Genomic DNA, 26780 nt, shown 5'->3' on the forward strand with positions numbered 1-26780 from the left:
ATTACGACGAGACAAACGAAATGAAGCTATTGGACATTTGCAATACTTTGATTCGTCGTGAATGGTGCAATTGAGTTGTGTATCTCTAACACTGTGTCTTGGCTGGGGGTCAGTCGTAGTGCAAACATCCAATGCTTTTCGTTGGGCTGCCCAATGTCACCATGGAAAATGAATAGTCTGCTGCATCAAGGGTTCGAGATGCCGAATCCCGTGAGCTGGTCATTGAGAGACGCGGAATATAAAATCTGCAGGCGGAAGAGGAGCAGACGCTAAAGCACAATCCTTCAGTCTACGGCAAAATAATAATAATAAAACTAAATAAATCAAATAAAAAAGGTTCAAGGTTGGTTGCTTGTTCTTGTCTGTCTACGGATAAGGTTATTCGCCCGCATCATTGTGGCGGCGGCTGGTGTGTGACGATGACACGACGATTTCGATTCGGTGGAATTGATGTTCCTTGTGTAGCTCCAGAAATCAAACTACTGGGACAGCGAGCAAGTGCCGACGCCACTGTTTGCTCTACCGTAGGCTAAGGTAGTCAATTGGGACTCGGTCAAAGTTCAATGTCATCTCTGGCATATCCCGAGGTATCATGAGGTTTCATGAGGTCCATACGGCAAACACAGCTGGCATGTGGCGGTAGACTAGGTAGACACAAAGTGGATAGTAATCGAAGCTGATAAGAAGAAATCTCACATGGGAAACGAAGATGCCAGCAATAGGTCAGCAAAGAACGTGGACACATCCATGTCTACTCCTCTTCCGTCTCGTCAAACACAAATTCTCCACGTTTTCGTTCAGCTCCAACGAACCAACAGCGAACCAGCAAAAAGATGCGTGCATGACAACCCAGAATCCAAAGCTATCGAACTTTTGGCATCCATCCAGTCCCACGAATTGGCCGCGGCTTGCTTGGGTGGCTTCAACGCACGTCTGACTTGGAAAGCACCGAAACGCGGAGGGAGCGTGGTGCATGCAACCATGACCATGTCAATTTGCATGGGACCAGCCATGTCCCTTCTTCCGGCGGATGATGTGCTGGCATTCGCCCAAAGTAAGTCGGGGCTTGTTTCTTACACCGTCTCTCTTACACGCACACTATCTCTCTCTGTATGTGTTTGGCTTTTGCTGTGCCTGGACTTGGTGTCGCGTGACCGCCAGTTTCGGGCGGTTCCGCCGTGTTATAAGTGACTATTTTACACTGGGCTTGTCTACGAGTGCCTTACCTACTGTTGTCCAATGGTTACACTGAGAAAAAGAAGATGCGCTGGCCGGGATCTGTACGAGTACATGAGACATTGATTAGGCTGTCGCACTGGATTGGCCTATCTGAAGGGGACTCGGCGATTGCGAGCGTGCGAGACAGACTGTCACCTGCTTGAATCGGGGCTCGTGTTCAGCTACCGGATCAGGAACCATGTTTGATATTACTTTTTTTTTTTGACCGTCTCTTCGGGGGTCGGGATTGTGTAAGGCCGAGGGAGCCTTGCAAAGATTGAGGAAAGGAATCAATGAACTGGCTTGTGGTGTACCAGTAGGTACGATGATTGCTCGTGATGCAAAGCTGAACAGAGGGCGTGATAACGGAGGGTTACCATCGCTAAAGACGCATTGAGCAGAGGGATGAGACAGGCATGGGCCTGGATTGCGGGAAGATGGTGTTACTTGTACTTGTATGTGTGTCTTTCTCGGGGCTGAGCCTGAGCTACGATGTGATTTGCTTTCTATATCAGACTACGGGTGCACGTCTATATGCAGGTGTTGTCGTGGTGTGCATGCGTGTGTGCTTCCCCCCACTCTACACTAGATAGAGCCATGAAACCGGAGGGTTTGAGACAGTTTGCAATACGGAGTACATGTAGATTTTCATTCGATCAAATCAAGGGCATCTTCTTATCGGAGACGCGGGATGTGCGTTGCTTGGTGGGCATCTGCAGGTTTGGCGAGATGTGGAAGGAGAGCGGCAACGGCTGCAGACATGGGATGGCCACGCTTGTTTTTTCAAGGGTAGTATCAGAAGCAGTAGAAGTGTTGAGAAGGCCATGGAAATAGAACTCGATACTATTGCAGGAAGATTGCAAACTCGTAAGGGTACAGGTGCTTGATGCTTCCATGCGGCATGTATGTATGCTTATGGGGATTCAATGACACGAACCAATACTGACCTGTCACAGCATTACCCATGACAAAGAGAAATAAAGAGGAATAGTAGTTCTCGACTGACATATAGCCGATCAAACACCTCGGATAAGCGCCTCTTGTCCTCTATTCCCTTCGGAAGACGGCAAAGGGTAGTATCCAGAGACGCCGCAACAAACCCACCTTATAGCAACAGCAACAGGCGGCGGGCTCCGGCTGAGGAAATAAGACGAGTCCAGGTCGAGTCCAAGATGGAGTCGCACGGGTCGGAATGGTGAGCTAGACGATCCACCAGCCAATCTAGATTGCAGGGCCCGCAATCTGGCCTGCCGCAGAGCAAAGAGTTTCTGCACAGGCCGTGCTTTGTGGTACGGGAGGGGGCGTAGGGATCCGTTGTTGCTGGTGATGAATCTGGGTGGGCTCGTTTTTGTTGTTTTGTGTTGTAGTATTTTCGGTTTACAGCGGTTCATCTGCATGTGATATGGTGCGTGGGATGAGAACCATGAAGCAAGAATATCTACTACATGCGAATATCATGCGAGCAATGGCGATTATTTCCTCTGAAAGACAACATAGTTAGCTCGTCCAGCCGAATCACCCAACAACAGCGTATCAAAAACTCGTAATATCGCAAGCACGCAAGGATTTAACCCGAAATGCCCTCCCTGAAGCTGGGCCCCCACCACCGAAAAAAAAACGCCTGGGTTTCACTCACACACCCTTGGAGAGGAAACAAGAACGAGAGCTGAAAAAAAAAAAAGTCCAACTCGGGCAAGCACTCACGCGACACCAGTGGCAAAGGAGGGGATACCCAGACGGGCCGATCGGTTCTAAGGGTCGCAAAGACAGAAAAAATGTCAAGAAGGGGGGGCCCTGGGCGGAGAATTATGGCGAAAAAGAGTTTTTGACGTTGGGCTTGATCGATATCCTTGATGGATTTGGACGTGCTCGGTGAACGGATTGAGTGAAGCTCGGGGGCGGGTAACGGAGGACCTTGCAGATTGTGGATCGGCCGGGTCCTGGTCCCTTGTTCTGAGCTCTCAATTTGATTGATCCTATTTTTCCTGGTGGCACATGTCAGGTATTTTCGGGCGATTGGCTGTTTTGGACGGCGGATGCGAGGACTGTTGAGTCAGAGAAATGCTGTGATGGCATCGTATAATATCGTGTTGTGATGGATGGGAGTCTAGAATTGCAAAAGCTCAGCAGAATTTGAAATATAGCCACCCTACGATGTCTTTAGTCCCGGAATAGATAAATGCAGTTCTTGACACACACCCAATCAGGGCCATCAAATGTCGATGTCAAGACTCGTTGGTTTCTTTTTAGTATTAACTCGATAGCATTAGTAGTAGATAGGATGGATACTGTAGCAGATTCCACCTCAACCAAGGCACGACAGCATCTCACAGGTCCAAAACACGGCTACGGAGCATTGGCCTCGTTGCCTTTAGCCGAATTCCGTAGGGCAGCGGGAGGCCAGGGTTTAAGCAAGAAGGGAAAAGGCACCATCTGGACCAATGGGGGGCCGCGGCAGAGGGACAGGCGGGCATGAAATCAATTTAAGACGGAGCAGCATCTAACGTTGTGAAGCACAAGCTCGATGCAGCTACCAAGTAACGTGCCTTAGGCCGTGCATGATGCTTGCAATTGGCAGCTTTGAAGCTCCGCGGTCGGGCTGTTTCAAAACAGCCGACAGGTGATGCTAGGATGGAGGGAATATAACCGACTCGAGCGAGGCTGGTCCATCTGCAGCGTTGAGGGGGTTTTCACATCGAACTATGCCCGATTGTGAGAGAATACAGTAGGCCGTGTTAGAATAAGAGAGAGAAAAAAAAAAGAGGGCAAATATCTTTGGTTATCCAGTGAAAGACGGGAAAAGAATGAATACGAAACCTTTTTAATTAATCCTCTGCCGGTCCCTTGTCATCTCTCTAGTCAACTAGTAGTTTAGACTGACTCGGATCTTGACTTTTTTGTGTGTGTTTATTATACCGGCAGCAAGCTGATCAGGTATTATGGATCAATGGATCAAGTCCATATTTTTCTTTGCTCGGGTAGACGAGAGGGGCCGCTGTTTGGTCGTCCAGTTTTTCTCCATGGGGGGTCTGGAACGGCTTAATGGGTTGCCTTGGCACAGGCGAATTGATTGTGCAACAATGTGCGAGAAAGCCGTTTGCGGAAGAGAGAGAGGCAAAGCTGGGGGAAAAGAGCATGGCGACATGACAAATTCGACCAATGTTTGTGTGTGTGTGTCTTGGGGGGTTTTATTTTATTTTATTTTTAACCTTTTTTATTCCCTTTCTGTGTGGACTGGTATGTAAATGGATGCACGTGGACTTGACTGGCCGCCTCGTCTCACCGAGAGCGAGCAGAGGCGAGTCGGCACACACAATTCGCTTGCACAAAAACAATTCGTCTAGACTGGACTGACGGTTCGTATTTAATTCCAATTAACTTATTCTCCTGTGGCAATTTACATTTGATGGCCGTCTTAGTGAGCGAGCCTCCGCCAGCTACTGTAAATCTTGCTAGCTGGAGGCCCCCTCAACGCTCAGCCCGGCCTGTGACGATAGCTGGAACTAGAGCCCTGTCGAGTCGAGTCTTCTCGTGCATGCATCAACTGTAGCGCCCCCTCCACCCACCATGGCAGTGCCCCATAAGGGCCCCATAGGCGCAGACACCCGCTGGGCTGCCACCTGTGCGATGCCTGTTAGCGCCCACGCTTTGCTCCATACTAGTGGACACCTTATCTTTCCATGCCTTGGTCTGGCCTCCTTTGCCCGAGCCCGGTTTCTCCATTCTCCATCCTCTTCTCTCCAGGGTTCCCATCAATGATATAATTCCGCGAACCCCGTGCGCAAACCTGCCCAGCTCGTTGGCTGCTCTGGATGCCGATCGACTCTTGTCCTCAGCTGCAGGTGACATCGTTGACAAGCGGTTCATTCGTTCGCCCTGCTTCGTCGGTTTCGGGATTTGCGGTTCGTGAAGCTTTTTTGCTTTTTTTTTTCTAGCAGCTTCCTGTGCGTCATTCGTCATCGTTGTCCCCAGAACACGGGCGAGAAAGCACATGCGAGATACATCAATCACGAACATTCATACGAAGTCTACTCTATCGCACCAACAGCCGGCTAATATCCCAATCCATTGAATCCATTCAATTCATTCCTCTATCTGTCTTACCCCGGCTCCGGCTCCGGCTCGTTCGCCGTGCTCTAGCTCTAGCGCAAACGCAAAACCTCGGACAAGCTGCTCCCAGCTACTACTGCGACTACTTTACTATCTTATCTCTAGCCCAGTCTCTCTCCAAGCCATCCCCGGCCTTCCCTTGTTTGTTTCATCCATTCCTCCTAAGCTGGCCGTTATCGCTCTCTGCTTTGACTTTTGCATCTTCTGGCACGAGCTTCAGGCTCTTTTGTACTTCCCCTCGCTCTGCACAAACGCCACGGCTGTCATCCGGTTGGCTCCACGACATTTTGCATCGCCTCAACTTCAATTGCTTTGTTTTTTCCTGCAGTACAGTAGACCGCACTGGGCCAAGCCTCACACTTCGCATCATCCCATCTCATCCGTTGCAACTCTATTGTAGCTGTGCCGAGACCGATCCGATTCGAGAACGAGCTCCCTCTCATTCTCTTCTTCTTTATCCTCTCCCTCCCTCCCTCTCTCTTCCGTACCAGTACCGGCCTTGGACGAGGCCAATTGCTCCACCAGCATAGCCTCTACTTCACCCGACGGTGCCGCCACCGACGGCTTTTGATGCTCTTATCTCGACGACAGCCACTCAATTGATCTCCGGCAAGCATCTACGAGCACCAGCTTTCAGCAAATCATGAAATACGGCGTTCAGTTGGAGCGAGAGTCGGTTCCTGAATGGAGCTTGCGTATGTCTTCGCCTCTCCAGTCCCAATGTCCCACAACGCTTTGACTCATTCAAGACGGATTATCTAATTGAACTCGCAATCACAGACAACCTCGACTACAACTCCATCAAGCACGAGATCAAAGTCCATACAACGCGCGACCAAGCCACAGCCCTCGCCATTCCCGGTCACCAAGATACAGCCCTACAGCGATTCGAGGATGCCTTGTACACCGAGCTCTGCCACCAGCACGACCGACTGGACATGTTTGTCATGAGCAAGGCGGACGAAGTGTCGAGACGATTGGGTACGCTCTCTTGTCATGGTTAAGTTGCCACCTCGTTACTAATACAGACCAGAACACATCGCTGCCAGCATTAAGCGGTTTGCCGCCAAGACCCATCACGAGTCCGGCTCGCCGAGTGCATCACTAAGAAACCAGCGCAAGTTCATAAAATATGAGCGCGAGCTGCTGCGGTGCAGGGAGGACATACAGGCTCTAACGCGCTTTGCCAATGCTCAGATTATTGCGTTTCGCAAGATTCTCAAAAAGTATAGAGTACGTCATGATGAGCACCTTTACTGGGCTGGGCCGCATAGGCATGGACGGCGGGTCCCGCGAGCTTTTGGCTAATCCTTGCAATAGAAATGGACCGGTTCATCATCATTAAGCTCCAGGTTCCACGAAGAGGTGCTGAGCAATCCCAAGAGCTTTACGCGACGCAGCTTTGCGGACTTACTGGAGCGGCACGACGAAATCCAAGAGACGCTTCGCCATGCCACTCCGGCGTTTAGTGAGCCAAGCTCTCCCTCATCAGTCGACACGCCCGTCGCCCCTTCGAACCACCCGTTAAGTTCGCAGCGCGTCACCTTTGATCCTCTCCCGCCGTCATATCTCGACCCCGAGCCACAGCCCAAATACTGGAACGAGTATGACGACGGTAGCGACGCCGGCGGCCCAGAGGACGAATACGCAATCTACGTCGATCCCGACCAGGACTCGGGCTTCCCTGGTTTGAGCTACGCCCAGGCCATTATGTCGTTCCCTTTTGAAAAGGCCAAGGAGTGGCTGGGCAAACCGCGGTCGCCTGAGCGGCAGCCCCTCTTTTCGTCCATTTCATCCGGGGACTCGTTCAACCAGGGGTACGGCTCCACGACGGCGGTGCACACCGACTCGGAGGAGGAGGAAGCATACGCCAGCTCCGACGGCTTCCCCACGCAAGGCTATGCCACGCACTATGCCCTGCCCAGCGTCGGCTCGCAGCAACTGCGTCGTTACCGCGAGCGAGTCTTGCTCTGGGGCACCATTGGCTGCTTCGGGGCCGCCTTTTTCTTCCTCGGCATCGCCGGCATCCTCATTTCGACAGGCCGGCACAAGCTGCGAGTCGAAGTCGATGCCGGTGCTACCGTTGGAGCAGTGGTCAGCTTGTTCTGCGCGTGTTCCGGCCTCGGCATGACTCTTTATAGAGAGGACCACCTGTCAATGTCATATCGCCTGATGGTCTGGTGCACCTTTATCGCCACCTGTTTGCTCAACGGCATGCTACTCATTCTGGTCCTGGGCAATTCTCCCTGAGTTTGACGAGTCGTGAATAGCTGAAGCGAGGGAGAGAACATCGTCTCTCTTGTTTTTTTTTTTTTTCTGTTTTTTTTGTGCTGGCATCATTTCTTTATCAAAGTTGCATGCATCAGACTCACAGTCTGCGGAGTTGGAAACATTTGTATTGTTGTTTATCCTCTTTCCTTTTTGTTCTTGTTCCTTGTTCTTTATTTGTGTATATTGCGGTTTTTTGGATTCAAAACAGCGACCGGAGGGTATTCTATATCGTCTGACGGATGGGAGCCGGACATGTTATTCAACAATCGACGGCAGTCTAGCAAATTGCATTGTGGCGCTTTGGATGGGCATATTTGTATGTATATGATTCATGACAGAGACTCAGGACGGGAAGAGCGGATGGAGAGCTTCTTTTTGGGATTCCCGAGAATGTTGGTAGGCTCTGAAAAGAAGAAGATTGGCATAGTTATTTACAAGGCATTTCATATCAAATCTTGCGTTTCTAAAGTTCGAATGTGTATAGTAACTGATTACTATGGAGCATCTCTTGTAACTGCAATGCAATTCGGCCAAGACCTCGTTGTATGTACTTGTATGCAGCCAGAAATAGCAAAGTGGAGATGGATGGGGATTTGCGTTTCTTGTCCCTTTCTTGGCCACCCCCCATAAGATATTTATCCAGCCAGTCAGAGTAGCTTGTTTTGACTTATTGGGCAATTCGATAAATGCAAGAGGAATGTCTCCAATTGTTGGACTGAGTAGCGGATTTTGAGCAAATATATTTAGCAAAGGGTAAAGAAACTACCTGTATCCAGCCGCATTTCCGTTCTCCCGATTCATCGGTTGCAAATGTAGAGTATCCACCCATCTTGAAAAAGAAACCTGCAAAAAGAAAGAAAAAGAAACAGAAAATAGCAGATGGATAAAAGCAAGAGTGTAAAGATCAGCCACTTTTAACCCCCCCTGAAAAATTCCCGAAAACCCCCAGCCCATGCTCCCTAATACCATCCATTCCAAGGATCAACATCATCTTGATCATCATCCTGATCAACATTCAGCCAATCAGGCGAATCAACATCCATATCCATCGTCGTATCCTGGTCAAAGTGTCTCCGATTACATTGCTCCTCAATGTGCTTCGCCAAAGTATCAATCGCCTCAGCACTCCTCTTCGCCATCTCCACCGTGCGCCTCCTTACCGCCTTATCACCCATCGCACCGGAATTTTCGCCTTGGAAATAGTTCATGGCCTGTTCGTGGCGTCTGTTGATGGTCAGACGGCACGAGCCGGTGCCTTTGACGGTGACTTGAGCGGATCGCCTGCTCGCGTGTCGGGTGAGAATGTCGACGTGGAGAACTTGGCAGTCGACGGCTTTGATGGCCTGGATGACGGGACTTTCGGGGAGGAAGAAGTCGACAAAGGTGAAGCGGCTTTGCGAGGATTCGTCTTGTTGTTGATGCCAGAGCGGCATGATGCACACAGTCAGAGTGTGGATGCTGCGAGATATCTCGGCTGGTCCGCCTTGATCTGGTTTGCGGAAGACATTCATCGCAGCGACCATGCTGTCTTGGGTAATCGCTGAATAGCGGTTTGCTTCGGCCTCGATGGTGATGTGTCGGAATAGATGCGCATATCTTTCAATGTTTATGCTGCACTCCATATCGGGGCCGACAGGGCCATCTTCGTCGTCCTCATCCTGCTCAAGATCGTCCTCGTACTCAGACTCGCTCTCGTCTTCATCACGCCCGATCAGTTCGTCGTCCATCGCTAGATTATCGATGTAATCCCCGTTGAAGTTTGCGTCGCGGAGGCGGTACAAGAAAGTATTCGCTCCGTAGAGCACCACACTCGCCTCTTCGTGCACAATCTTGCACGCCCTAAGGATGGCAGTCGATATCTGCAAGTCTTTCGTCCAGTAGACTTGTTTCCAACCTCCGTGGACGGGGATTGGCTTTGCGGTAGTGAGTAAGTGGCGGTAAATCTCCATCCGAATCTCTCGTGGTATGCCCATGAAAGTAGCTGGTGTCTTCTGTATAACGGGTTCCGGAGGAGGAGGAGGAGGAGGCGCCTTGCGCGCCCGCTTTCGACCGAACCTGAATGGCTCATAGTCTCTTTCAGGCTCCTCGTTTGGTTCTTGTTCCTGGTCTTCTTGTTCCTCTTCTTCCTGCTCCTGGTTTCTTCCTCGCTTCAAATAAGACAGCTGGGGCTTGTCGTCATAAGGGTCGGGGACTTGAGGCTCAGAAGCTTTGAGTGATACCGGCGGTTCTCGTTTCTTATCTTTGTTCAATTCTTTTCGCGCTTTGGCAATGCTCGAGTAATATTTTTTCTTGGGAAGCTTCGATATGCCGACAAAATCTTCTTCCTCGGGTAGCTCAAGGTTCAAACCGTTTGGGAGTTGGACATAGTCTCGAAGAGCCTTGTTTCTTAGCTCTTCATAGAGGTCTTTGTCCTTGGTGCGCTTTTTACGAGGCTTGGGCTTGCTTCGTTTCTCTTTGCCTGCCCGCGATGATCTGTTGTCAGTGGGCTTGGCTTTTGAAGCTCGCGTAGGGCGACAGGGGGCCATTGTGGGTGGTGTTGATGGTTGAAAGTAGGTGGATGGATGAAGGAGTAGTAGTGTTGTGTGATGATAGGTGTATACGATATCACAAGAGATGATTGAAGGAAGATGATGTGAAAAGGTTAGTAGGAAAGAAGAAGAAGAAGAGGCAGAGAAGGGAAAGAAGAGAAAAATTGGATTTATACCGCAGTGTTCCTTTCTGCCGGCGGAGTGTTGCCTCGCGCATCTCTTTGGGTGCATCCTTTGGCGGTGTGTAGAGTTGGAGCGCAGACTTTGATACCAGCATTGATGTTGTCTCGCCTGCCATCTAAGACGACGTTGATGGACAGTCTCCTCCTCTCTGATATAGACGTGGTCAAGTTACTTCACAACACTAGGGATATTCATCTGTCACAATTAATCTAGAAATTTTCACAACAGACATCGTGGAGAAAGATACATTCCGTATTAAACGCAAGGCAGCTACTACATGGATGTCACGATATTCCGAGTATACACTTATGAATGAAGTTCTCGTAACCTTTGGTGTAGTGATCCAAGTGGCCAGGCGCCACAGCTTTAGCGCTGCTAGGCGCTAGATCTTGTCAGAATCCCTTCCAGGTTCCGTTTGATCTACAAATCGATCAACGCGGAGCAAAAGTAGAGTCACATTGAGTCCGACTTAGGAACTGGCGATAACTAATAGCCCAATTCCACTCATCCCAAAACCCAAAACATCAATCCAACTCCCATCCTGAGATTCTACCCCGTATACTTATCTGCATTAAACAATGTCATGCAACAACAGCAGACCAGAGATAACAAAGTGGAGATAGCGAGATGCATTTTTTTCTCTTAAGCCCCCATCCATGGCTCCATAATATGACACGGAAGATTTATCCAACCAGTCAGAGCCGCCGACTTTGACTCATTCGGCAACTGGGCGGAGGGGGAACGCCGGACTCTTCATTTATAATGTCCAACTTGCTACTTGTACTAGATTTCGTTTTGTCGTTGACTCTTTTATACAATATCATGAACTGAGCGATTGCGTCTCTGTCTCTTTATGACATTATACCCAGCAGTCTTGGCATCAGTTTACAACAGTCACTAAACCACCATAGCCATCACCATCACGATCCAAAACAGTGACAACTCAAAACTCACTCGTATTACCCATCTTGATCCATTTCACCCACAATGACAGCAGCATTCCGCCTCCGCCCCGGATCCGCCGCCGATCTCGTCCACGCCGTGCGCCTCTACGACGCCTGTCTCGGATCCGACAAGCTAGTATCCCTCTTGTTCCCGATCAAGAAGAACGATCCCGCAGCGTACAAGAAGTATCTCTATAGACTCTACGCGAAGCGCTACTGGTCCGTCGAATGGATGTTTACCTTTGTCGTCAAGGAGGGTGGCGATGCGGTGGGGAGCGAAGTCGTCGGCTTTGCGTGCTGGAAGAAGCCCAAGACTGAGATTAGTTTCAGCGAGCGCTGGTTTACTTTATGTGGGTTTATTCTTCTTTTCTCTTTTAACAATCGCCGTTGTCTTGTTGCTTCTCGCTATACACAACTTGTGAATAGCTTCATACATACCCTCAAGATATACAAAAAGCTAACTTACATCAACAAGTTGCATGGATCGCCCCCGTCATGCGCGCATTCATCACCCTCCAGAACAAAATCGCGCCCCCCAACGTCGACTTCCACGTCGCCCTCGCCTTTGACCGCTGCTTCCCACCCGTCGAAAAGGCCGTCTTCGCAGGCAAGCAGCCCGAAGAGTGGTGGTATCTCAGCACTCTAGCCGTGCACCCTTCCGCTCAGGGCCAGGGTCTGGGCGCTCTGCTCATGGCTGAAGGACTGACCATGGCGGACGAGTTTCAGGAGAAGCAGGCCGTCGTCAAGGCGGAGGGCAAGGCAAGGGGAAAGGTCTGGTTGATTGGGCTCAGGGGCACGGATACCTTTTACTCAAGGTTTGGCTTCAGCGAGGTGGGCAGGGCGAATGTTGGCGAGTTGAGCGAGTGGGACGGCGGTCTTGTCATGTTTCGAGAGTAAAGCGCTGGTTGTGAAAAGCTCGTTTTGTTTTGTTTATCTATTTCGTACATACGAAGTGCTGGTGGCCTTCATCCTTTAGAGTCAGATAGAAGTACAAATCCTGTGAAGTATTCCTCGCGTCTCCTTTTTGTGCCTCAAACCCCTTTTGTGATCATGTTCCCCTTGGCCAATCCATGTACGCCCAGCTATCCCGTCCCCCAAAGCAATTATTAAATCCTTTTGTCACTTTTATAAAAGCAAATTCATCACGAGATATTCTCGTCAATGCTCAAATGCAACCGTTCGTATCAGAATTCCGTAGCCGTTTATCATAAACCGAATAACTTCGCTCGCTCATATCTATCCGCCGTGGATGTCCGAGTTGGACCAAAAAGAATTAAGGAATGAAAAGTGGAAAGAAGAGAGAAAAGGAAAAGACAAGGAAAGTGAAACAAGTTAACAAAAAAGAAACACAGAACAGAGCAAAAAAGAAAACCTCGAGACTCCTTGCCTGTCTAACAAACTTTTTAGCCGCGCCTTGTCATCGTGAGCGTAAGATCGTACGCCGTATATGCACAAGAGAGTTCAAATAGGAAGAGAGAAGTAGAAGAAACAAGCAAATCCATGAAGAAGTATGACAGAAATAACAGTGCCAAATGGACGAGAACAAGAAAAAGAAGTATGTCGCAATGATGGCTTGCCAAAGCAACTTGAATCTTCACATTCTCCCATCGGAAAGGATAGGTATGGTGTGAAGTAGAGGTTAGAAGATCCCACAACTAAGCCTCATGTGCTTCACTAGCCGCTTTCGCAACAGCCTGGCCAGCACGAGCTCATACATTGTTGTAACGACGTGCTTCTTATTCAACTCTCTCGGCTGTGGTACGTTGTTTGGCCTGACCAAGGTAGGTTGGAGCTCGTAGGCTGTCCAGCTGAGGGCGTGTTACTTGATCGTAATAATGATGTTGTTGCTGGGCGCTTGATCTTTGGGGCCAGGCTGGAGCGTAGACATGGCTCGACTCGGGCCAGTGCTCTCGAGAGTAGCTACGAGGGTTCTGCTCATGGGTCAAAGAGGCCGCGGCTCTGTTGTCAAAGTACGTTGTGCCGAACTGCGAGGTGCCACTTGAACTTGGTCGAGGATATTCCAACATGGGCTGGCTCGTTGGGATATTATCACTATAAGATCGCAAGCGAGGGACTCGTGGCACGTTGGGGTCCTCATTAATCGATGCCCAAGAGCCTCTAAATGGTGGAATTGCCATATCCGAACCCTGGAGATCGCTGGCTCCCGCCAGATGAGCAATGGATGGCAGTCTCTGATGGTAGTAGGGATCTCTATTTCTTTGAAGAAAAGATTCAGTACCCGCACGGTACTGAACTGAATGTTGCTGTTGATCATGGCTGTAAAGCCCGCCGAAGCCATTAGGGCGTCGAAATTCGCTAGACGAGAGCTCATACGTGTGCGCGATAGGTCCTTGGGAATGTCCAGGAGATGACACCTGGGCCTTTGGGGCCGTAGGCAAGGTGCGTGGTACGGACGACTCAGCGCCAGCCGAAGACGCAAGCACATTGCTGGTGGCGTAAGACGGCACAGTCGATGGAAGGGGAGTCAGAAGGGGATGCTGGGGGAAGTCTGCCCCAAGAGGACTGAGGCGGATTCGCTTCCGCGGAGTATTCATAGATTCAGATGCGTCATGCTGAATGAGAAGTGAGGGTTCTCCGTGGCTGACGCAATCTGCATCCTCAGAACTTCGTCGCTTGAAGGCCTTGACTTCCACTGCAGGAGCAGCTGTGCGGGCCTGTTTGCGGCTTCTGACTAGCTTCGTTATGTTTCCCGCCTCTGACTCTGTAATGTCAGGCAAAAACTCGACCTCGGGAACCTGGCCAAGAGTGCCATTCTCGATTTCTAGGTAAAGGCGGTCTGCAACTTCGAGCATCTGCTCCGTCGTGTATCCAGTACCCAGACGTTGAATGATCCAGTCGGGAGCGGCCGAACTGTTTGGTGCCTCTAGAGCCTCATCTTCGCCCTCTTCTGCTGCGCCTCCTTCTTTGTCAAGGCGGCTTTGTTCCCTCTTTCGTAACGCCAATGTCCAGAGTTTGATGTACGGGCCGGTTCCTTGGCGTTGGTTCTCATTACTCCATCTTTGGAGTCGGTTTATCTGCATCTTCACGAGATACATCTGGTTGAGAGGGTAGGTCTTGGCATTTCGATACCTAATCCGTTGATAATGTTTGCGACAATAATATACCCACACCTGCTTTGGGATCCGAAGGGTGCAAGCCTTGTTGCGCCCGAAAAGGTGTGAAATGGCTTTGCGTAGCTGCGAGCCAGTCTGACAATCATTGACAAACATACACCGAGGCTCTTCTTCGAGCGGAGCCATTGATGTAGGGCTCAAAGCCTCAAGAGATGCCTCTCGAGTTATTACGTCGCGGGTCGATTGTGCCAGAGAAGTGGTATCGGATATTTGATCGGAGACTTGTTCTTGTGGCTGTAGGACAGCTCCCGGAGAAAGAAGCATATCAATGGCAGCGCTTGTTTGCCCATTCCTGAGTGCAGGGTGCAGTCGGTGGTCGGGGTCAACATCTTGGTAGGTGGCAGCCATATTTGGCTTGGCTTCCTCTGCTTGAGTCCGCAAGCTTTTTGGCGTAGAGCTACCCATAGCTAGCTCAGTAGATAATGGCGTGGGATAGCGATCGTTCAGCGTGTCTGATGCGGATGTTGTCATACGCGAATCGAGAAGGGGAGCGGATGTGGCTCTTTTATGATACTTTGGTCGGGTCAACTCGGAGCTGTATCAAATGCTTTAGCTTCAGAACCTTTGAGATAGCTTCGATAAAGTGACGAAAAAAGGGGAAATACGTCTTCAGGGAGGTGACAGGATGTGTGTTTAGTCTTCAGGAGCAATAGAAGACAATGCTGTGTGTTGACAGTAAATGCCAAGAGATGTGTGGTTTGGGAAAGGAAGTCTGAACTTTGGGATCAAGAGATATAAATAGGCAATTTGCGCAGCTAAAAGAAGGAAAATTCTTCACAGTGATGCAGCGCCAGCTGTCTGTCCTTTGGTCACGCGAGCCGTCAAGGCAGGCTTTGACCGCGTTCTTCAGCTGTCAGGAATTTCTGCCAGAAGCTGCCAGGGGCTGTCATCTGTGATTCACTGGCAGCCGGCTCGTGCACACCGTCTTTAAACAATGAGACGGTGCTTGAGCACTTGCTCGAGGAGGCGCCATGCGGAATTCAGCTCTGAATAGAGTGACTCTTCTTCGGAAAGCGAAAGCGGAAAAAGCAAGAGTCCACAGAAACTGGGGCAGAAATATTTTGACAAGCGCTTAAAAGATCCAAGTTATTTCGCATTGCTTTGGGCAGTCCGTTTGATATGCCCAGGCAGCAGCAGCATGTACACAAGCTTCTAGGAGAATAGAAAAATGAAAAACGTACCGTAAGGCCTCTCCGAGAAGAGTAGGCTGCCCAAGCTTCCGTAGGCTAAAAACGACACCCGGTCGATCATTTAAAATGTTTCCCGTTACGATCAGTTGATTTTGCTTTGCTGCTGAGACGTCTTCTATAAGCCAAGGAGATGGAGACTGCGCTGTGATGTCAAGATCAATCTGAGGGCTTTGTGCTCCAAACGGCTTGGCATAGACTGATGGCGTGTCTATAATAGGTATACTCGAAGAAGATACGCCGCTAACAGATGCCACAGACGATAGCCTTGAATAACACTCCGACAGTGATGACCCCGATGACACGAAACTGCTGTTGCTAAATGATAATTTATGGTTTGAGGCTGCCGATACTTCTCCTGAAAAGCTGGCACGGTGGTCTTGAGGGGTCATTCTGTATTCCACGTCAGATATATTCTCCTCAAGCCCTCGATTCAATCATAGGTCGGGTAGAAGTTTACCGAGTCGAGCATATGTGAGCCTCGTCACTAAGATGAAGATTGTAAGCTTAGAGGCACAACAGGCTGTGGTAAGGAGAGGTTCAAAGGAGATTCGCTCTCTCGATGCCAGCCACGAGGGGGTTCAATCTGTGCTAGCAGAGGGAGCAAGATGTCCGGTCGCTAACATTTTTTTGCAACAAGGGATGAAGAATGTCAAGCTCACTCACCAAGATAAGTTGTTTCTGGCCAACTGTATCGGCAATTGGGAAGTAACTTCGAATGGAAAGCCCCTTGACGGTCGCTTTGATCTACTGTTTGCTTCCAAGGCAGTTTCGTGAACATGCTTTGGTGAAACTGGAGGGCCACTGCTTGACTGAGACATCGACTCCTCGAGCTGGAGTGCTCCCACTCTCCCTTCACCCCAGAAATTGGCAATTTGCCTGTCATCTCTGTCTGACCTCTGGCTGGAGTCTTCAGCCCAAGGCATTGGTAAGGGTTTGCCATGATTGTGATCCTTTGATGAGACCTCTGTGCCTCCTCTGCTGTAGCAAGGCTGTTGAGCATTGTTGAGAAGCGAAGTTACATCCATTTCTTCGATTTATCAATGCGGATAACCACGAGTGTTGCTGCCCACGACAAGATGGATGGTAGTAGATAAGAAGTGCGACGTAAGAGAACTGCGGGGCGGGCAGACGACGCCCTTACACAGGCAATAACTCCGACTTGATCCGACAAGGTGACGACAAATTCGAGCTGGTACAAGAAAGTCTTCGAATAAGGGCCGTTTTGAGAAGTGCAATTGGTTGTTGGCACACAAGAAGTAGCGCGTCAGGTGTCTCCTAGCCACGTAAGTTGGCTGTTTCGGTGTTTCAGGTAGTGATTATGTGCTATGTGATATGTAGATTGAAGCCCCTTCAAAACCACTTATGGTCTTGGAAATGCGCACTTGATGCCTGATAGCGGTTATCGTAGAAGCGGCTGATACAACGAATCCGGGTATTGTTGTCGAGGCCTTCAGATAGTCGGATGGTCGGTGGAAGATGGTTGAGTTCGTCGCCTCTTTGTTGAGTTTGAGAAGTGAGAATAACCACTATGCAGAAAAGGCCCAAAATCTTCCCGCTCTAAGAAGCCAGAAACTTTATAGGAATATTTGCTGGGGCCCCCGTAAACTTATGCTGTGCTGGTTTCCGGCAAGGTAAAGCTATGCTTACAGAAACCAGGATCGTACAGCGGCGTGGAGTTTTCTTTATCTGATGAGGCTTCTCCTCCTTTCTCAAACAGGACAGCGGTGAGGTAAAAGTAGGAAATCGTCTGCTGCTATTTTTACAGGCAGTAAACTACCCCAAACGATTTCGAGGCGTGGGGCGTTGGCATATGATGAGACGCAATATGCGACAGGATGCCAACCTAGTAGGCACGACGTTGATCTACTAGGGGGTGGGTAGGTAAGGCTGAGTAAAGGCAACGTTAAATGAGAAAAGTCCGGGAGATGAGAGTTGACCGATGTGAATAGGCCGGGGAACCGGATTGTTTGCCAGCATTGACGACATGAAAGAAGAAGAGGGTAAGACAGAGGACAGCGCATTGCCCAAGTCGGGAGCAGGAGTGTGGGCCGCCACCGACAACCTCACCATTGGATTGTCCAACGCTGTACTTACATATGACACTCTGAGAAACTGTGCAGATGTTGACCATGCCAGCATTGTAACTGCTCTGTTTATATCGGCGCCGTTTGGCCGAAAACGAGAGCGGCGACCAGCAAGGGAAAGGTCGAGGCTCCATGAGGCCGGATACGACGACAATCACCAGCCAGGCATGATAAAGGTTGCTCACAGACGTACAAGGGCGAAATTTGAAGCTGACGGCATAGGCGATGAAACGTTTGCCATTCAGCTGAATCAAAATCAGTTAGCAGCTGAAATAATGATTTCTCTCCCCCTCCCCCTCCCTCTTGTGGGATCTCGCAAAACAGCCCGGTGATTCGGCCAGCAAGCGACAAGTCTCTTGGTAAATCGGAAATAAACATGAGAGCTATGCTGAGCCACCCATTCCTGCAGTCGAATCGTAAACCAAAGCCTTTTAGTTCTGAAATCCTTGCTCATGCTAGCTTAGTTACCGCTAGAGCGGGGGCGGGATACAGGAATGGCTTAGCAGCTGTGTGTAGTCGACTTGGTTACTTGCAGATATGGGCCCGAGCAATCAATCCGTGGGTCGTTGGTTTATCACTTCACGAGGCAGACATGAGCTGGGGCCACGACGTGAAGCCGAGCTCGTCTTGGATCGTCCAATCGGCAGGTTTCGAGCTGACGCATCTTGCTCGCCCACATACTAACCAGAGGCTGGAGAAGAGAAGTATGAGCCTAAAATGGGCCCTACTTTCCCAAGCCCTGTTTCCCAGGGGGCCACGGCGTTGATCGTCGAGAAGAGAGACTGAATGAGTTGCAGCACGCTTAGGTCTGATATGACGAAACGCAAGCCAAAAAGGCCCAGAGGGCCCAGAGCAGCCACCGATGCGGAATCCACAGACAGGCTCGGGGAGACGCCGTCGCCCAACTCTGTCTTGATGAGACGCTGCGCAATTTGTTGTCGACCATGCTCATTAAACTCTTGGTTAAACCAGCCTGTGTTGCAGCCGTGCAAGAAGACAGATGCCGAATAGGTGTGGTAGAGCAAGCGACATGACAAGGGATATCCATCCCGGTCTGGTACCATACCGTAGTATCACACTGCTGAATGCCATGTGGTTGAGTGCCAGTGAGGCAAGCGGGTGTGTCTGACAAGCGTCCCTTTAGGCCAGGAAGGGGAAGTCCTTGGGGAAGAAGATGTGGCAGACCTGGTACTGCATTGCCCACGCCCTCGAGGCTTGCTCTGTGCGGGCCTCTTGAGCGGCGCGTCTGATCGTAGAGGTGGTGAGGCGCGAGAGAGGAATGTCGGTCCTATTCGCAAGAACTTGACATTTCTTGGCTGGTCGCTTGCAGCTACCTAGGTACCCCCGAGGCCAAGCGTTCGGCTACATGCGTGGATATCATAGGAGACCGGAAGACGGAGTAATTACCTGGTAGACGGCCAGCAGTTGGTTGCCACCCGCATACGAGGCAAGTAGACTGCCGGTCATAGACGCACCGTTGGTACGGGTAGTCTGTCGTCTTGCCATGTCGCTATCCCCGGAGAAAAGGCACAAAGCCGCTCTCATCAGCGATCGGGCTCCATGTTTCATCTCCGTATCGCATCTGTCGATGGTACCAGGCAGATGCTGGACCAGGCCGAGTGGGGTTGTCCGACCTCCAGTCTCCGTGCAGAGCCCTGAGAAGGACTGGATGCCGCACAAGAAAGATTTGAGAAAGAAAAACAAGAGCATCGACGAGTGCCGGGGTGCAGCCGCATGTTTCAGCCGTGCGTAGACATGCAGATACGCTACACGACGTGCGCCTTTCTTTGTTCCTGCGATGAAGAGCTCGCACAGACGCCGTTGACAAGAGTCGAGGCGGTGACGACGGCCACCCTCATGCCATCGAGCGCTTCTGTACGAGGTGAAAATTAAGTACCGAATGTGTGAGACGTGCCTGGGCAATGTCTTGTTCCGCTAGCGAGGCCACGAGGAGGTGAGCACATCGGAATTCGATTGTGTGTGTGTGTATGTATGTAGCTGACAGGTTACAGGTCTAGGAGCCCAGTCCCTGCAGCATTGGGGTTGATCAATGGGTGCCTTCAAGGTTCCAATCAATTTCTTACTGGTGCCCTCATGTAAGGACCTGGTAATTGTCGTTCCTTCTTGAGTACTACCAATGTACCTCTGATCACTGCCGGCAAGAGAATTGTCCAGTACGACTGCCTCGTGATATGTAGGGCTCCTGCTGGAAGTTTTCCATGACAAAGCACGCGACCAGTACTTACAAGGTACATCATGGCAAGTGGCTGCCACATTCTGATCTCTCCTCCTTCATCACCAATGAATGACCTGTCGCCATCGTCCAACAGCAATCGCATGCAGCGCCTACAAATCAGATAATTTGCTGTCGATGATGCATCGCCCAACCAGTATAGGGTACTATCGGCATAGAGCCCTACTACCATGCAACCGGTACGGTATGTATGTGGTGGGCATCTGATGGGATATCAAAGCGTTTTCGTAACTGATGATTAGTCGAGACAACCACCTTCATCGGGCCTCAACGGGCTTCATTGGGCAGGGTTCACGTTCCTGCTTCTCTCGACCGGTCAAGACCCGTACGGGCATACAGTACGTGCGATGGCCAAATAAGGTGCACACACGAGTAAGCCCACCTCTGTGGCAATCCTTCTGTGGGTTTCCGAGTGCTGCTCTATCAATTCCTCGCTGCCATCCGCCTATCAAGGGCTTCCCAGCATCGCGAGAAGCGCCTTGTCGAATACCTAGCACAACCCATGCAACGGCGGCCCCAAGCTTGGGAGTGGGTGTGTCGTCTTCGAGTCGAGCGCTAAAAATGGAGCCAGCAACCCCAGGCCAACGCTAGAACTTGCCCAACACTCGCGTTTGCATTCCAAATGAGATTCCAAAGGAATATCGATCTTCTCTGGAAGCTCGACCGACCCCACGCTAGCTAGGGGGGTTGATCCTGGCTTGCATTTCTAGGCCGACGCTTCCATGGGACTAGGCCCTGCGCTCATCCCGCGCCGTTGTGGATGATTGATTCGTATCGTCCATCTCCAAAAGGCCCCAGCGGCCGGCTCGGATATGGCCCTTCAAAGAAGCCCTGGCAGCCACGTTTTCTGGACTTGCAAGACTACTTGCGGGCGACGCGCTATGGCGCAACCCTTCCCTAGCTGACGTCTGGAGGATCACTTATGAGAACCTGGGTAATATGGATTTCCAAGCCGTCCAGCACCTACTTCACTGGATGGACAAGTTCTCGACAGCCTCGCCCAGAAAGGGCGATGTGCCCCTAGTGTGTTCCATCCGTCATGAAAGAATACTATCCACTACTGGTATCAATACTTCAGACGGTGCACCAGCCGAGACTATCAGGCATATGCGTGTGTCATATCACTTCCACAGCCAAGGGTTTATGTTCCCCGAGCCCATTGTCAATCTACGTTCCGGTACTAAGGATAGCGCTAGATTTGTGTTCGCTCTCCTTTCAGCCGCAACCCGCCGCTGGTTCCATTAGCTATGGCGGCTCTCGGCCTCTCGTCATGCTGCTTACAGTAGTTTCCGATTCTGGTTGCTTTAATTTGCAGGTCCCAAGAGTTTGGCGGCCGATCTAGCAAGTCCCGATATCTTGTTAGCTCGCCTTTATTTGCCGTGGTGGCCTAGGCCAAAGTTCTACCAAGACAGCCAAGTGATAGCAATGTCTGAGTTGTTAGGGGGTCCTTCCTATCTGGAAAGGGGGCACATGCAATATCTTGGCAGATGGGCACACGAGCTCTGGGCCTTGTTACTATGAATGAAGAGGAAAATAGCCTAATAGGCGCCTGGTTGTTGTAAAGAGAGAAAAATTTTCCCTTCCGGTGCAGCGTCGTATACTCCGTATCTGCAGTGTGAAGGAGATGCTAATTTGATCTCAGCAGTTTTGCTCCTCAAATGTTGATAGGTAAGCACTCGGCTGCAGCGAATTGATAGGCGAAGTCATTAACTGGCGGTTTCACCTGGTTGTGTCACCACAACAGGAATCCAATGCCACCTCGCGCGCATGTCAAGATGGAACGGTAGATCCTCAGGAGCATCTTCGTTTCCCATCGGCCTCCTCCGTACAGAAATATTGCGTCAGGCCTGATTGGGTCAACTTGGCTGCCATGTGGCAGTTCGTGTGGCAGGCAATATAGGAGCCGTGGCTACATCGTCTCTGCAAGATTGGCGGCAGCTTCATGCTGTCATCTTCGCAGAGCGCAAACCTCAGTCTATCATTCTATTTCGTAGAATTTTTGACTGCCGCACGCACTCCCGTGAGCCTCAGAACTATGAAAGAAGTGGCTCTTTGGGGGTGACAGTGAACGATCGGCCAACTGGGCTAGCTGCTGCGACCCGACATCACGACGCTACATCCGTTATTCCGACATTGTCGCAAGTTAGAATTCCGCGCCTGCAGGTTTATCTGGGTATTGCCACAAGGATTTAAATTTATCGACAACCGTAACAACAAGCTTGGGTGCTATTGGCGCTTATGTGTCCACCCATCTAGAGTGTTCCCGCCTATGGAAATGAGTGTTGAGATCTTACGTGTCTCCTGTCTCATTTCTACGACCAAGCTGAAGGGTAACATTTCAGGCTCACTCACCCGGTGCGCTGGGTGGAAGCAAACATGCGTCGGAGAATTAATGTATACTCGGATACCCACAGACCGCGGCACAATGCCTGCGGCAGAGGACATATCAGAGTCCGAATTGTGTAACACATTGACAACAGTTAATATTGAGTTCATAATCAGTGTGGGTTGCTCCCTATTGGAAGCCTCGTTGAACCCGCCGTAGGGGCTTATGTTGAACTGCCGGAATCACGGAGCCTGCGCTGAACGTGTGTCGTCTGCAGAAGTCCCTGCATATCTTCTGTCAGCCTTCAACATGTCTATCGTGGCTTAGCAGCTGCGAGTTGGACTGTTTTGGCAATTTCTGCGAGGCTTGATTGTGATGTTACGTTGCCGCAAACTTCTGTTATCTATCTCCCCTTTTACGAATAACGACAAAAGATCAGCAGTTGGGACTTGCAAGAGAGGGCTCTGTTGATGGCACATGTTCATTGATGGTGGAAGGGATGTCCTAGCAATACAAGGCGATGGTATCGAGCCTATAGAATTACACCAGTATTCTAAAGAGCTTCAACGTTCTTTTGGTTGCCTTTGTCGCCAGCTATAGATGGTTTGCTGGATAATTCGCCATCACCCACGGCGACAGGCTGTGTGCTTGCTTGGTCACACCCCATTCCTTAAAAAAAAGAATGGCATCATCAAAAGAGGTCATCCACGGATTTATCAGCGTCCTTTTGTATCAATTCGACCATTCCCTGTGAGATTTGGTAAGCTAGATTGAACCAATACGACTTGCAAACTCAATAACCTCACCTTGGGCATGATTGGCTTTCCATCTGCGCCTGAGACATAACGGAACGGCATCTGAGTGCTTTCATGTTCGTTAAACTTGAGCTCTGGAAAGTCCAGATATGGCACTTTGTCAAGAGATACTACTGAGGTTAGCACTATGTCATCTCTTGGATGTTGCCTGCCTAGCCATTGACTTACTCTTGTCTTGTACGACCATTCGAGTTACTCGGACGGCTGTGTCTGTGGTCATTTGCTTAGGGCCCAACCTTCTGCCCTCGAAGCCCTTCTTTCTCAATTCAGAGGTTCGGTCTAGAGTCTGTTAGACACGAGTTGATACTCGATAAAGCCCATCAAATCTCACCTCGAGGAGGGTCATCACCTATGAGATGAGCTGTTAGCTGATTCCCACTCATTCCCAGCACACCACCAGGTTGCCCACTCACCCAAGATGCCTCCAAAGAGAAATGCATCGAATGTCTCGCCGTCTTCGGGCGCCAAATCCTTGGCTGCTGCGGGATCCAAAAGGCAGACTCGAGATTTCTGGCCGGCATAAAGCTCTTCGACCCCGCGGTGCTCTGCCGTGAAGGCCTTGCTGGCAGCCAATGCAGCCGGAACTTGAAAGTTGGGAGGCAGGCAGGAGAGAATGAATTTGCTCTTGGTCTCCTCGCTCTCAGCTGCGATGGCTAGATACTCGAGCTCTGACCAAGGGCCAAGCTCTGGGTCGAGATGCTCGACGATGAAGGTTTTGCCAGTCGAAGCCATTTGTGCGCGGGCAACTCCTTCCGAGCGTAAAACTTATAGTCCGAGTGAAAATGAAATATGATTCTGCCTTACTGGAGATGTGATTGAATTGGTGAGTGGTGATCCGTGAGCACTGTTATGAAAGAGACGTCTCATCCACCGTATGAAAAAAATTCATTCAATCAAAAATTGAGGTACTGCAGAATGATGCAGCAAATGCCCCTCAGCGATCTACTAAAGCTAAAAGTACATCTGTTTTGGTGGGAATTATCGCTAGAGGCCATGTACCGTCAATCTCTGTGTGCATTAAACTACGGACGCTAATTTGGAGCGAGCTGCATTGACGTCGGGGTTTCTAACAAGTATCAGAGCATATGCGTAACAAGCGACACTCGACATCAAACATATCTACATAACTATAAAATTTGAAAAAGCCTTAAAGCCAAATAATTATGTACGGTAGTATCTTCTTATGCACGTAGTCCGTATTGAAGATTTCTTCACGTCCGATTCTTTTCTATCCAGCGAGATCAGGCTTATTGACATCCCCAGCGACAATAGACGCCTGCCGTGTGGGGCCGAAGCGCTATATCGCTTGCAGTTACAGCGACCCCATCCGCCTGTTTTAGGGGACCAATGCCCCAGTGCAGCTTTGTCCGGCTGCACGGCATCCCAAACCAGGCCGACATCCCCAAGGGGCAGGCGAAGCGACATTCGCTGAATTCGGCCACCTTGCGCCTCGCAACAACCAACCTTCCTTCATCACCCTCAAATTTCATCTCGACGAGCGTGATTCTCTGTCAATGATCCTCTACACCGACCACGACTGAGGAAGCTGTGTTCCCTCTCTGCCGACTTTTTCTTTCTTCCGCCGTCACCTGGCGCCGATTGCGCCGCTTCTCGCCATGGTTTCGCTGTCCGCGCGGCCAGCTTCATGGCGATGGCTGGCCGTTACCGTGGCTTCACTCTGGCCTACCCTCGCCGTTGCTGAGCAATCGAAAACCACGGCAGACTACTATGTTCACGATCTTCCAGGGCTGCCGCAGAATGCGCCGGCCGTGAAGATGCACGCTGGGTAAGCATTCCGCAAGCACAAGCACCAGGCAAGGGAGGATTGCCCCGGATTCTGCATGAAGCTGACACAACTCTACTCCGCCACCAGCCACATCGAAATCACCCCCGAGCACAACGGAAACCTGTTCTTCTGGCACTTCCAGAATCAGCACATTGCGAACCGCCAGCGAACCGTAGTGTGGCTCAACGGCGGGCCAGGATGCAGCTCGGAGGATGGCGCAATGATGGAGATTGGACCGTATAGAGTCAAGGACGTAAACACTCTGGTTCCCAACAATGGCTCCTGGCACGAGTTTGCCAATCTGCTCTTCGTCGATAACCCGGTCGGCGCTGGCTTCAGCTATGTCGATACCGACAGCTACCTCCGTGAACTAAACGAAATGGCAGACCAGTTTGTCATCTTTTTGGAAAAGTTCTTTACTCTCTTCCCCGAGTACGAGCATGACGATGTAAGTAGACCGAATTTGGCAGACAAGATGTAAACTCTAATGTTGCGTTCAGCTGTATTTTGCCGGAGAGTCATACGCTGGGCAGTACATTCCCTATATTGCCAAGGCAATCGTGGATCGGAACAAGAAGTTATCGGAGCAAAAGAAGGACAAGGACACTTGGAACCTGAAGGGATTGCTCATCGGCAATGGCTGGATCTCCCCGAGAGAGCAATACGACAGTTATCTTCCGTTTGCATTCGAAAAGGGCCTTCTCACGAAAGATGGGGATGTCGCCAAGAAACTGCAATCCAGCACTCGAATATGCCAGAACAAGCAAGGCAGCGATCCGGGCCATGTCGACTACGGCGAGTGTGAGAGTATCCTCAGCTCAATACTAGACATGACCAGAAAAGGCAATGGAAACGATGCCTGTTGGAACATGTATGATGTCCGTCTTAGAGATTCGTTCCCGAGCTGCGGAATGAACTGGCCGCCGGACTTGGCCGCCGTCACCCCGTATCTGAGAAGACAAGACGTTGTAAAGGCGCTTCACATCAATCCCGCCAACGCTGGCAATGGCTGGCAAGAGTGCAGTGGAGCAGTGAGTTCTACTTTCAAGGCGAGAACGTCTGTTCCTTCGGTCGAATTGCTCCCCGATCTCTTGACAGAGATTCCTATTCTGCTATTCTCAGGAGCGGAGGACCTTATTTGCAACCACATTGGCACAGAGAACATGATCGACAACATGGAATGGAACGGAGGAAAGGGTTTCGAAATAACACCTGGAAACTGGGCTCCTCGTCGAAAGTGGACCTTTGAAGGTGAAGTCGCTGGTTTCTGGCAGGAAGCCCGCAACCTCACCTACGTCTTGTTCTATAACTCATCCCACATGGTGCCTTTTGACTATCCCCGCCGCACTCGCGACATGTTGGACAGGTTTATGGGAGTCGATATCAGCAGCATTGGCGGCGAGCCAACCGACAGCCGCATCGACGGTGAAAAGGGCATCGAGACGACGGTCGGCGGCGCTTCCAACAACACCCACGCCCACGAAGAAGAGACGCACCAGAAAATCGACGACGCCAAGTGGGCAGCCTATCAGAGATCCGGCGAAATCGTCCTGGTCATCGTCATCGTCGCGGCCGGGGCTTGGGGATACTTTATCTGGCGCCAGCGCAGAGCTCGTGCCGCCTATAGGGCACTCAGCGGCAGCGACCCTTCAAGCCGAAATGGCTCTCGTCTCAACTTTTCTTCTCGTAGACGGCATGCGGACGTCGAGGCGGCGGATTTCGATGAGACTACTTTGGACGATTTGCATGTGGAAACACCGACTGCCTCGGAGAGCAAGTACACTGTGGGAGGGGATGACGAGAGTGACGATGGCTTGTCAGAAGCGGAGCAGAAGAGGAGGAAGGCCAACCAGGGAGGGTCAAGTTAGACATATGCGGTCCCCTTTTTGTTTTTCCTGACGTTAAAAGCATTGTTACTTGGACATGGGGGGTAAATG

The 26780-nt window shown here is 50.6% G+C and overlaps 8 protein-coding genes across 8 annotated transcripts; 4 read left to right on the plus strand and 4 right to left on the minus strand.

Annotated features, from left to right (window-relative positions):
* Positions 1-4575: 4575 nt before the first annotated feature.
* Positions 4576-5356, minus strand: M431DRAFT_473832 (hypothetical protein). Its single transcript, XM_024915453.1, has one exon. It carries the CDS (start codon positions 5233-5235, stop codon positions 4759-4761), a length of 477 nt encoding a protein of 158 aa, XP_024772564.1. The 5' UTR covers positions 5236-5356; the 3' UTR covers positions 4576-4758.
* Positions 5357-5971: 615 nt separating this feature from the next.
* On the plus strand, positions 5972-7578 carry M431DRAFT_483989 (hypothetical protein; the record flags this gene model as incomplete). The annotated part of the gene is made up of 4 exons (XM_024916166.1): positions 5972-6023; positions 6109-6309; positions 6362-6561; positions 6649-7578. 4 exons carry the CDS (start codon positions 5972-5974, stop codon positions 7576-7578), a joined length of 1383 nt encoding a protein of 460 aa, XP_024772565.1.
* Positions 7579-8585: 1007 nt separating this feature from the next.
* On the minus strand, positions 8586-10124 carry M431DRAFT_147512 (hypothetical protein; the record flags this gene model as incomplete). Its single annotated transcript, XM_024912753.1, has 1 exon — positions 8586-10124. A coding segment is annotated over one exon (1539 nt), but the record flags the coding sequence as incomplete, so codon positions are not given.
* Positions 10125-11297: 1173 nt separating this feature from the next.
* On the plus strand, positions 11298-12151 carry M431DRAFT_7382 (hypothetical protein; the record flags this gene model as incomplete). The annotated part of the gene is made up of 2 exons (XM_024922164.1): positions 11298-11604; positions 11730-12151. 2 exons carry the CDS (start codon positions 11298-11300, stop codon positions 12149-12151), a joined length of 729 nt encoding a protein of 242 aa, XP_024772567.1.
* Positions 12152-12856: 705 nt separating this feature from the next.
* On the minus strand, positions 12857-17082 carry M431DRAFT_473897 (hypothetical protein). The gene is made up of 4 exons (XM_024915454.1): positions 16242-17082; positions 16036-16062; positions 15570-15968; positions 12857-14923 (listed from the first exon to the last, which is right to left on the minus strand). The coding sequence occupies exons 1-4, from the start codon at positions 16601-16603 to the stop codon at positions 12991-12993; spliced, it is 2721 nt and encodes a 906-aa protein (XP_024772568.1). The 5' UTR covers positions 16604-17082; the 3' UTR covers positions 12857-12990.
* Positions 17083-20855: 3773 nt separating this feature from the next.
* Positions 20856-21161, plus strand: M431DRAFT_497207 (hypothetical protein; the record flags this gene model as incomplete). The annotated part of the gene is made up of 1 exon (XM_024917568.1): positions 20856-21161. The coding sequence occupies one exon, from the start codon at positions 20856-20858 to the stop codon at positions 21159-21161; it is 306 nt and encodes a 101-aa protein (XP_024772569.1).
* A 1449-nt stretch (positions 21162-22610) lies between these two features.
* Positions 22611-23919, minus strand: M431DRAFT_510152 (hypothetical protein). The gene is made up of 5 exons (XM_024919417.1): positions 23471-23919; positions 23389-23406; positions 23226-23336; positions 23049-23167; positions 22611-22990 (listed from the first exon to the last, which is right to left on the minus strand). Exons 1-5 carry the CDS (start codon positions 23787-23789, stop codon positions 22934-22936), a joined length of 624 nt encoding a protein of 207 aa, XP_024772570.1. The 5' UTR covers positions 23790-23919; the 3' UTR covers positions 22611-22933.
* A 754-nt stretch (positions 23920-24673) lies between these two features.
* Positions 24674-26711, plus strand: M431DRAFT_497209 (hypothetical protein; the record flags this gene model as incomplete). The annotated part of the gene is made up of 3 exons (XM_024917569.1): positions 24674-24843; positions 24931-25291; positions 25344-26711. 3 exons carry the CDS (start codon positions 24674-24676, stop codon positions 26709-26711), a joined length of 1899 nt encoding a protein of 632 aa, XP_024772571.1.
* Between the last annotated feature and the right edge of the window lie 69 nt (positions 26712-26780).

This window comes from Trichoderma harzianum (assembly GCF_003025095.1).
Source record: "Trichoderma harzianum CBS 226.95 unplaced genomic scaffold M431scaffold_9, whole genome shotgun sequence".
In the NCBI taxonomy this organism is placed as follows: domain Eukaryota; kingdom Fungi; phylum Ascomycota; class Sordariomycetes; order Hypocreales; family Hypocreaceae; genus Trichoderma; species Trichoderma harzianum.